The sequence below is a fragment of the Aptenodytes forsteri genome, unplaced genomic scaffold, assembly GCF_000699145.1.
Source record: "Aptenodytes forsteri isolate BGI_AS27 unplaced genomic scaffold, ASM69914v1 Scaffold251, whole genome shotgun sequence".
NCBI lineage: Eukaryota > Metazoa > Chordata > Aves > Sphenisciformes > Spheniscidae > Aptenodytes > Aptenodytes forsteri.
Window position 1 is genome coordinate 118,957 of NW_008794082.1, and position 11,759 is coordinate 130,715.

An 11,759-nucleotide genomic window follows, 5' to 3' on the forward strand; every position below is an offset into this window, starting at 1 on the left:
GTGGGCGGTGGGCCGGCTGGGGCCGGAGGGTCGCGCCGCGTGGTACGAAGCTCCACGCGTGAGGGTTCGTGGCTGCCACGGCTGCAGCGAGAGGCATCAGACATGTACCGCGGGTGCGGTACATGTATCCAGACGTTGCCCCTGGGTGCAAACCCAGAGTGTTAGCAGGAAGAAATCCCAGCGGGCGGTTAGCCCCCTGCGGTCAGATATTGGGGAAGGAAGGCCGGCGCTCAGATGACAAGATGCCTGGGTCAAGTAAAACCGGTCAACTTCACAGCTTCCCATATGATTTTGAAGCTTTCAAAACGGGAAGCCCCTCTGTAGGCTGAGATGTGATAAGGAAATAGTCACTTGACCTTCCCTGCCCCCAGTAGGTAACTTGAGTTTGAATATTTGCATGCCGGTATATCTGCAAAAAATAGTTCTACCCTAAATGAATTTCTTGTATTCAGGGTAACTATTTGTGGGGGCTGTGTACGTGTAAGGGGGCTTGGACCCATTGGTTTTAAGTCTGTTTTTTCATATCTAATACATATTTGTTTCATATGTAACAAATTATTTTTTTTTTAAATTACGGTGGGAGACAGGAAACTTGGGAAACAGGACCGATGTGCTCCCAACATCCACCTGCCCAATTAACTTTCAAATCCATCCATCAGTTTCAACCAGGTTGCACAGCAGCATATCACATGGTTAAGCTTTCTATGAGCAACAGAATAATAGTCCATATTATTCCCTTGTTGGGAGGGAGGCTCAAGTACGAGCTCAGTGGCTGTAAGCTGTTTTTAGCCCGCTGTCAGACCATCAGTATAGTTGGAGCAAGGATAGCAAGCAGCCGTATCTGTAAGGGGAAGAGTTTGGTTCCAAGTATCCAGTGTGTACACAATTTATATTTTGGGGGGACTAACTGTGGTCTGGTTTTATGGACTGAATTCTCATTTGAACCACATCTTTCAATTTAGTGTGATCCAAAATAGATCCAGTTTGTGTACCTTGCTCTCTAAAGTGACCCAAAGCACAGTAGGTGAGGATGGGTGGAAGGGTTGCTTCAAAAACATGCTCCTGATCTGAGCTTACGCACTGATTTAGGTACACCAGCCTCCTGCCACTCTTGAGGAATATGGGAAGGGGAAGAGGTTTGCGGAACTTTGGAGCAAAAGGAACTGGATGTATTGCTGTTGTCAGCAAGAGATTTGGGGATGTTAAGAAGGGAACAGGAGGTGAGGTTACTGTGGTATAATGGCATGGATGAGGACAATGTGCAGAAAGAGGACACATCTCTTTAGGCAGTGAGGCTTCAGTAAATTTGCTCTCCCCTCCTCAGGGAAGTGCCATTCAAGTTTTCATGTGGTCACTTGATGCAAAACTTATTTATGTATTTATTTATTTTTAAAGAGGCATAATCATATACTCAAATACAGATACTTTTCTTTGGGCTATTTGTCTAAACTCCCTTTAATGGAGAGCAATATGCGCTTCTAAAGCATTTTTCAATGTGTTCTAAAGTAGGTAAAAGATGAGACAAATCCACCCTGGCTTCCAGTGTCATGGGTAAAGGTATAAAGCTTTAGCAATAGATCATTTTAATTTTGTTTTTGAAGTAGGCCGTTTGCTGTATGATTGTTGACAGTAGTTATCAATCACTTTTGCTAATCTATTCAGAGGATGTTTTTCAAATTTAAATTTTGTCTTGCACTGTAAATCACTTGCTGTGTGAAAAATGCCAGAGATATAGTAAAATCTTAGCTCATTCATGGCCTACAAGTTATTGGCAACTGTGGATCTTTGACTTCTGATTCTTTTGAGCTTTTAAGTATTTTATGTTATGCAAGGGACATTTGAATGAATTAATTGCATAGGCTTTTAATTAGTCAGTGGTGGTATTTTATGAAGTGATAGGATGGATTCTGCATCCCTAAAATTAAATGGGAACGGAATTGAGCTCATCATGATTTGAGACTGCTCAGGAGAACTGAGCTCATCATGATTTGAGACTGCTCAGGTAAATAAGAGGAATAACTTGGATTTATGTGGAAATGTTAATTTGGTGGTGTTTAACTGAAGCTGTATAATCCTGATGGCAGGAGAGAGGAGTACCCAGTTTCCATTTGATTCCTTGGAAGTCTAATGTTGATTAATAGCTTACTCAAAGCGGGAAACAGATGAGCTGCATGTAGAAAACTTAGTCTGCTGTGGTTATATGTGAAACTAGACATTCTGAATTTAGTTCAGATGGATCACTCATTGAGAAAGTCAGTTAAAGAAACTGCTTTCTAGCCTGTGCTGGCCTATAATGCTGTAAGAGCTTCAGGAGCTCAAAATATTTACCATTTTTTCCCCTTTTTAAACAGGCACTACTTTGCACTGCCCACTAATCCTGGTGAGCAGTTCTTTATGTTTTGCACACTTGCTGCTTGGCTGATCACTAAAGCGGGACATCCCTTCGAACAGCCACAAGAATACGATGACCCCAATGCAATAATATCAAATGTACTCTCAGAATTGCGATCATTTGTAAGTGTTGAACATGCTTTTTTCCCCAAGTGTATTTCAAGCATGTGCATCACCTTCAGAAACACTTTGTCTGCTGTCTGATTATGTTCCCAAGGACTAGACAGACTTTTCCTATCTATAAGTTTGTACTATGTTAATTAGTTAATTAGAAGTTTATACTGTGTGTATATTGCTAACTTTTTGGCACTACAAAAATGATCTTAATCTTACATTATTATATATGATTCCAATTAGTTTTATTCCACAATCTGTAAAATGGATTAAATCAGGCTTACTCCTTAGAGTGCCACATATGTTGCTCATTTATAGTAGTATAATTTACGAAGATTTTATCTTGAAAGTTTACATAGAGCTTGTGATCCTGCTCTTGCTAAAGTCAATTGTATAATTCATAGTGAAGAAGGTGGTTTAGAATTGTGTTCATGTTTTCTTCATTTTTTTTGTTAAGGAATAAAAGGTTGCATAAACTGCCAGGAACTATTGGGATTTTTTTTCAATATTAAAAATAACCTCTGAAGGTCAGGAGAGTGTATCAACTTACGGGAAGTATGATCTTATGGAAGATTATACTGTGGAACAGCTGTGAATGATGTTAAGAACACTGTTCTCTAAAGGATTTACTTGATAAAAAACTAAGATCTTTATTGTGTAGGACAGCAGTAAATAAAAATAAAATATTTTGTAAATAAAATCTGGAACAAACAAGGCAATGTTGAAAAGCTGGTGGTTAAGTCTCAGTACCCGAGTTCCTCTGTAGCTGTTCTTGCCTTGCCAGCATGTCACTTGTGTGCTTGACCTCTAGCTCCCTTGCGGCTTCTGACTCTTCTGCTCCCTGTGAATATCCTCTTATCAGGTGCTTTAAGATTTCTACACTGCATCTGTTCCTTGGGTTGTTCTGTTTTCCCTTCTGTTGCCTGACTGGAGCTGCACAGGGGAAGAATAGGAATTAACATTGGTAAAATCTTCATACACAATGGAGACTTTGGTTTTAGTGTAGTAAATCTTGTTACCTCCCTGAGAGGAAACTCGATTGATGGGTAGCCATTAGTAAACAGCATATCTCTTTATTTTAGGGAAGGCCTGTGGATTTTCCTCCCTCAAAATTAAAGGCAGGTTATGGAGAGCAAGCGTGCTATGTTCTTGATTGTTTAGCTGAAGAAGCCTTGAAATACACTGGCTTCAGCTGGAAAAGGTATAGTACACTTTTAAGCATCCTCCTTTATGCATTGTTTTCCAGCGAACATAAGTTGTAATTGTAAAGACAAAACATAGTAATTACCAAAAATGTTTTACTTGATGTTTTGTGAGATGCAAAATTCAACTAGGCTTGAAGCAGTGGGACAAATCAATTCCTAATGCAATTTCACACAATTTAGTCTATTACCAGCAAGGATGAGTTTGGGCCATCAATAGACGTAGCTAATTAATAAAGATTTGACTGATGACCTTTTTTTGGTCATTTTCCTATGCACAACTGCTTGTTAATCTGACAGTTGAGTTGAAACGTACTCATATTCTTTTGGGTCCTATCAATCAATCTTGACCTCTTCAGTTGGAGGTATGCACAGGATGTGATCATGTTACAAGAAGGCTACAGTAACTTTGAATATTTAATATGAAGGAAATCTTAGGAGAAATTAGATGACAGATAATTTCAAGTATATAAAAATTTGTTTAAAAGTGCTCTTTATTTAATTCCTTTTCTCTGATGGGTTTTGAAATGGATATAACGTAGTAATTTCTACCTTGGAAATATTTTACTGTTACCTCTATTTAATACACAAATTCCACTGTAAGCCAAAAATGAGTCTGTGGTGACCTGCACTTAAATTTTAAGAGGTTAGACCGAAAGAGAAAACAACTCAGAATTTACTCCCCAGATGTCTTTGCAGTATGAATGTACTGTACTGCTTGGCATAATAACTAACCCTCACTTTTAAGACAGTCCAAGATAAACAAAGACTTTTAAGGCTGAGCTTTAATTTTATTTGTTTAAGTGTGTGAGACACTGTCTAGTCGTGTTCCACATCATCCATACTTCTCATGAAATGTTTTGTTTGCTTAGGAGTAATTTATAGAGGTATTTCCAATTTACTGTGTTTAAAAGCTCTGCTGTTCTTTGAACTGATTTCAGGCCAACATATCCAACAGAAGAGCTAGAAGAAGAAGAAATAACAGAAGATGATGCAGAATTAACACTTAATAAACTGGAAGAGGATGTTGTGGTAGGTTTACCTAACTGTTTTTGATTATATCAGTATTGGTCAGCTATGAGGAAATTTTTCTCATTGTTCATTTTGTTTGGCTTTGTTTAAGAAATGTTTTCTACTAGCTGTTCCATCGCCCTTTTTTCCTGCATCTCCTTTCCTGCATCTCCAGCTTCTCCGTAGAGTTTGTTGTTTCCTTTCAGATAAGGTTGTTAACTCTTTGGGACAGAGCTTATGTTCTTGTGTGCATTTACAGTTAATGTAAAGTGAAGTGGAATCTAACCATACGTTAAAATTGCATAGATTCAGAATTGTTTGTTTTCTGCTGATACAAGCTGTTGATGTCAAACGAAACTTCAATCCCTGTTTACAGAATTGTGTAATATTTGGTTAAAATTTGCCCAGCGCTTAATTAATAGAGCACACACTATTGTAACTCAGATTTTGCTGCAATTAGGAAACAGTAACTTTGGTACTTAGTTGATCTTAAGATTTGGGAACAGGGCAGACAGAAAAGAACAACTGGAAACCGAGCATTTGTTTAAAAACACCAGCAATGACCTAAATAAAGTTTGCAGAATTGTTTCTGTAGAGAAAGGCCAAGGCAGCTCATCGCTATATATTCCAGCAATGAAATGGTAATATCCAATCATCCGTTCTGACTGCAGAATAAGTCTGCTTTGAAATACCTTTTACCAACAAGATGGCAATGTTTGAGGATGAACTGTTTTATTTATTCCTGCTTTTTAACTATAATAATTACAGTGAAGTTGTCACGTCTATGAAACAGCCTATGAAATACAACTGTAAGTTCAAATATGCTTTTACGACTTACTGATGGATGGATGTTGAACAGAAGTTGTTTCTTGCTGATTGACTTTCTCAGAAGATTATTTTTGAGAGTTGAAGTCTCACTGTTATCTGGTAGCATAATGTTATCACAAGACATTGTCATTTTCACAGGCCTCTGTCAGTCTCCTCGAAGTGAGTCTTTGTACTGCTGACTTAAACACGATTTTTCTGCAGACAGAAGTTAGCTGAAGACAATTAAAGTGAAAATTACAAAAAGAAGTTAGTTTCACATCCGATTTTTCCAAAAGCTGATGATTCTGTGCAAAATAAATGTAGATCAAACCCAAAATATCGAAAGCTGTGAGCCTGGAAGTGTTCACTTGCTGGGCCAGTAAATTACTTGAGGAGAAAACAATTTTCTGGAGTGTTAAGGCCCAGCAATACTGGATAGAAAATGCCACAACTGTTCCATTTTTGTGTTCAGATTTTTCAAGTGCTTCGGAAAAATTAAAGGTCATAAAAGTTGGAAATAGAGTGCCAGTAATGTTATCGTATGGTTCTGATCATAGTCCCAATTTATATGCCACAATAGTCCACAAGAATGTAACAGTTGAAGAGTTCCCTTCTCTTCTTCCTCTTCTCACAGTTTTCCGAAGTATTGCATTATTTTCCTCATTTTTATTAGCCAAGAAAAAATCCAAACTTTTATTCTTAAATATCATACAATATGCAAATACTGTGATGTGGGTGTCTGGTTGCATTTTTACCAGCTTTGAAGTCTCCACAGAAGAAGTCTTGAATAATTCTGAGAACAATAAGAGACATTCTGTATTGCATGTTTGACCAGCCTCAGAAATGCAAGCTGTTGGCTAAAAGCTTTAAATATGAAAACAGTCAGCTGTCTGCTCTTTTCTGTGTCTCGTTAAGGTCTAAGCTGTTAAATTGGGAAGTGGGGAGGAAACAGTCAACTAAGGCACAGTTGAAACCCTTCAAAGAACCTCTGGATTTGCTGTCGGGTAGTATCTGAGGCCATGATTTTCACACCTAACATGTTTTATTAGCTATTCTGAGTTTGTGTGTTAATAAAACCATTGAGCTAGGTTTATACCAAGTGGATAACCACTTTTTTAGAGCCCCTAATGGTTCTACATAGATTAATTATATGCTGATGTAATTTTTTTTTTCCCCTAGTCCATCGTTGCTGCTAATATGTCGATATGTCCTGGATGTATTAGCTGTATCCATAATTAAATTTAGCAGTATTTCCAGTAGTTAAATGCTAATGATGAGGTTCACTGATTGTTCTTCTGGTTTTGATTCTTCTGAATAAAATTGATGAGGCTGACAGAGACAAGCCTAGTCCTGTAAATCTTGGGGAATTAGGTGAACAGTAGCCAGCGAGGCTGGCTGTGCAGGGAAATCTGCACAGTTTGGTTCCTCAGTTCTGATAACTAGTTGTCTTGTTGTCACAGTAGTGTTGTAATATGTTCTTCTAAGTGCTGTACAAATATATATTGTCCATTTAGCAAAAGATAGTCCCAATCTAGTCACCATTAATTTCTTGCAAGTATTCAGGGGACTGGGGGCCAAACATGCCGGAAGAAAATAAAGTGGTCCCTGTTAGTTAAAAATTAGGTAAGGTACAGGAATAAGCTCCCAGGTTTTCACGGAGTCTTGAAGGGTTCTACACTAAGACCTGTGTTATTGCAGCATTCATGATTTGTCTAGAAAGGCGGTGAATGATGAAATTTGACTTTGGTGGAAAAGACGATGGCTAACAGAAGAGCTACAGAAGGACAAGGTGTATAAGGGTGAAGTGTATGGGTGATAAAATGGCAGGTGAAATTCAGTATAGATAAATGGAGGGTAACGCACGGCAAAAGCATCTTTGACTTATGCAGTGATGGGCTCTGAGCTGATCGTGATCACTGAGGAATGCAATTTTGAGACTATAATAGATAATTCCATAAAACCGTCAGCCCAGTGCGTAGTGTCATGGACAAGAAAACAAATCGATTGCCTCAATTTGAGTTGTATCATTCTGCACTCTTTTAAAATGTGGCATCATTCTGCAGCTCCCCATCTGTGGTGCAGACAACATCTTGAAAACGTTGTTCAGGTCTGGTTGTGGTTTGGTTTTTGTTTTGTTTTGGTTTTATTTTTAAGGCAAAGCTTTAGGAAACACATAAGAAATTACAGTTCCCATACAACTATTTATAATGGCCCATTTGATGTGAGAGGGCTTAGGTTTTGGGTTTGGTTTTGGTTGGTTGGTTTAGTTTTTAAATACTGTGGCACCCTGAGAGAAATGTGGGGTAGCTTTCATCTTACAACTTGTTCCAGATACTGTGTCTCCTTGTAAGATTTTTAAGTAAATACAAGCTCCATTATCATAAACTCTCCATGTTGGAAATTTGGAATTTAATACTCCTTGTCCTGTGCTCCTGCAAAATGAAATTATGGAGAAAGATTGTGCAATACTTACTGAAGTCTTACTTTGCAACTTTCCTTAAGGAAGAAGAGTCAGACAATGAAGAAAATTTTATTGACCTGAATGTTCTAAAGGCACAAACATACGGATCGGTAAGTTGTTATCCATCAGTCCTCTCTTGAGAGATTTTTACATCTGTAGCAGCAATTCATTTCTGTTGGATTTAAGTGTGAAAGTCCTTATATAGTCTAAACTTGAAAAAACATTCCAACCGAAATAAATCAGCTTATTTTAAAAGAAAAATGTACATCCAGTTTCTAAACTGTTATCACTGCAAGGTTGCTGGAAACATTTGCAAGAAATTTTTGCAGACTTTTAGGGAAACATGGTATGAGTTTCTTGAATATATTTTAATTTCCCCCTCCTTGCTATTTCAGGAATGTATTATAATTTCTTATTATATACGTTTTATTCTTTTCAATTCTAAATAATGATGAGAAGATATGTTTATTTTAATTCCTAGTCTTTATGAATTCAAAGAAAGCCATTAAAGAAATCTGTTTTATCTGTAGTCTAGATCATTCTGGATATAATTTTTTTTCTGACTATGAACACTGTAAGCCATTGTAATGATTTCTAACAGTTCTCACTGTGCATAATGATGACATTTTGTATATAAACTTTGTGATTTTTACACAGGACATGAATGACTCTGCAAAGCAAGAAGAGATTTTACAGTCCACAACAGATGCAGCAGAGTGGAATCTGGAAGTGGAACGTGTGCTTCCACAGCTGAAAGTTACGGTCAGGACTGACAATAAGGTATGCGAGAATGGCTTTGCATGTGTACAGATGGTGATTAAAGTGTGATTTCAGCCAGTGTTGTTTACTTTCCATTTACAACTTTTTTTCTTTTATCATGCCAAGAACTGTGAATAATGGGCTCTCCAACGCTATCTTGTCTGAATCTTTGTCACTTACTTTTACCCTAGAAGCAATAATTTTCAGTAGGGTTTTTTTCCCAATATTATAAAAGAATAATTTTTTCTGCTACTAACAGGGTACCTTATTTCCATATATTTATTTCCATATATTTATTCAGTGGAAACTTCTTAAATCGTTAAACATTTCCAATGCATTCATACTTCTGAAAAATTATACCCTCAGCTTGGCAGCTATTAAAATATCTTCCTGGAAGAGAGCTGAGGAACTTCTTAACTTTCAATATTATATAAGAATAATTTTTTCTGCTACTAACAGGGTACCTTATTTCCATATATTTATTTCCATATATTTATTCAGTGGAAACTTCTTAAATCGTTAAACATTTCCAATGCATTCATACTTCTGAAAAATTATACCCTCAGCTTGGCAGCTATTAAAATATCTTCCTGGAAGAGAGCTGAGGAACTTCTTAACTTTCAACTGTTAAATTTGTCAGCCACATGAAAGGTTGATTGCATGGAATTCATCTTGCTGAACTTAAAATGGCAATAAAGTAGATCTGTACCTCTGATATAGTCATCATGGGCTCTGCTTATGTTTAGCAAAAAGAAGTGAGTATTTTTTCGACTGATTTTACTTACCTATCCAGATAACTACCTCAAGATGAAACTCATCATTTCTTAGAAATGAGTATTTCTCTCCATAATCTATTCCAAGGAGTCTAGAATGAGCAGCTTAGAAGTAGACATCTATCGTTGGCAAGTCAAAGTCCAAACCTAGGACCTATTCCTGGCATTGCCGTAAACATTCTTTCTAGGAGCTCGTATAGCACACACAGATCAGTGCAGTATTGAAATTGCTCATTTGTTGTGACCCAGCTAGTTGGGGTGTTGGAGCAATCTGTAGCAGTGATACAGAATTCAATGGAAGATGATTATCTTGCCCAAAATAGGCTAAGCTCTCAACTCTGTTAAATTGCTTGCCTGTCTTATGCTATACTGCATTCTTCTATGTGAAGAATTGCCTGATTTGAGCCACCTTTCTCTGATCCTCAGCAAGCCCATCTGTTATGGAGAACATCATGCTTGATTCTCACACTAAGAAATGAAAACTTATAAAGACGTACATGGAAAATTAAAGCCACTGTAAGAACTGAGGTTGATTAGCTTCCAGTTTAATGCACCATCTCTTGGCTTTAAGGAATATGTCAAAATGAACATGAAAAGAGGATTCTTCTTTTTCTAGCTTCTGTGCTATCGTGCTTTCAGAAATAACTGGAGAGAAGTGTTTGGTGTTTTCTCATTCTACAAGAAAAGCATCATGTCCTGTTTCCTACGCGGTGCATGTATACATAGTACCAGGCGAGGGTTAATGGTTTAATCAATGGCATTAGAAACTAGAACCTATTTGTAAACTCCTGGGCAGGGGTGGGACGTGTGTGTGCGGGGTGTTTGTTGTTTTTATTTAAACTCCAAAGTTTGACAAATTGTGAACAATTGTCACCAGACCAACAAAAGATCCCGAGTCTGCTGCAAACTTAAAACCCAACATACAACATAAGCACATTTTCTCTACTAGCCTTTGTTTCGTTCTGGAAGAGAATAGTGGGCAGCAGCACAATGGTAGACAGCAGGTGAACCTCATGGGCTGAATAGCTTGTTGGAGATGCTTGGCTGTGCTCTTCTGGGATAGTGAGACAGAAGCACCAGTCTTTTGGTAGTTAATGTGCATGTCGTATGCAAGGGGATAGCCTCACTTCAAATCGGTGGAACTGCCTGTGATTGAAGGATGGCACATGTTCAAGTGTGCAGCTGTTTTAAGCCAGGATTTGTTTTGTACCTGTTATACAGCCACTTATAATGCCTCATCCTCCAGGAGCCCTGGGATTGGGAATTCCTGTTGCTCAGGTGCTAAAGCCCAGCCCCGTGTGCCTGGGGGCCTGCAGGTCTCCATCCCAGACTGATGGATGCAGCTGCTGCTTCTTTCTTGTTTGCAGGTTCAGAAGCATGTATCACACAGACACACAGAGGACCCTGACGTGGCCAGCTACACAAACTGCTGTAAAGGCCCTGTCTTCAACAGCACTTGTAGGACTCCTGTAAAATATAAGTTTAGACAGCCAGGCCCCCTTCCTCCTTGTCAGCTAATTAAGATTGAAGTTCAGTAGTGAAAGCACACACTGCCTTCTCTCTAGATTCACAAGCACAGGCACATTCATGGATCCCTCAGCTATCGGCATGGTCCTTCTGTCTGTGATCCCCCTGCCTGAATGCTGGGCCCTCTTAACTGTTTCACTGCTCTTCTACTTGCCAGCTAGTCCAGCTTGATGCTTGCCAGCAAACGGGTGCACACACTCATGCGCTCATCTTAAGGGCACTCTACGTTTGTGGGTCCCCCTGAATACCAGCATATACCCTCTGCCTGCCTCATACTCAGGCCTGGATCCAGGGCCTACTACTCAATGGCTAGTTCAGTTTTAAGTCTGCTATTGAATTTTACACGTGCATAGCAGGTTTAGGGAAGATGCAAAGTTTTGCCTGTCCCTACCCCAGCAGCTGGCACCAGCAATACAGGCCGGGGACCCACAGTCTCGCTCCAGCTGCTGGCACTGAACCCTTGTCGTGGTTTAATCTCAGTTGGCAACTGAGCACCACGCAGCCGCTCGCTCACTCCCCCCCCACCCGGTGGGATGGGGGAGAGAATTGGAAGAGCACAAGTTAGAAAAAGTCGTGGGTTGAGATAAAAACAGTTTAATAATTGAAATAAAATGATAATAATAATAATATGATAATAATAATAACAACACACAAAGCAAGTGATGCACAGTACAATTGCTCACCACCCGCCGACCAATGCCCAGCCAGTCCCCG

General features: G+C 38.8%; 1 protein-coding gene across 1 annotated transcript in view; it reads left to right on the forward strand.

Annotated features, from left to right (window-relative positions):
* The first annotated feature begins 122 nt into the window (after positions 1-122).
* The window catches only part of IFT57 (intraflagellar transport 57), a 20,391-nt gene continuing 8,754 nt past the window's right edge, over positions 123-11,759 (forward strand). The window contains 6 exon segments of the mRNA XM_009272856.1: positions 123-320; positions 2,278-2,514; positions 3,588-3,706; positions 4,649-4,739; positions 8,028-8,096; positions 8,644-8,766. Of these exon segments, the coding sequence (XP_009271131.1) occupies positions 123-320; positions 2,278-2,514; positions 3,588-3,706; positions 4,649-4,739; positions 8,028-8,096; positions 8,644-8,766 (837 nt within the window).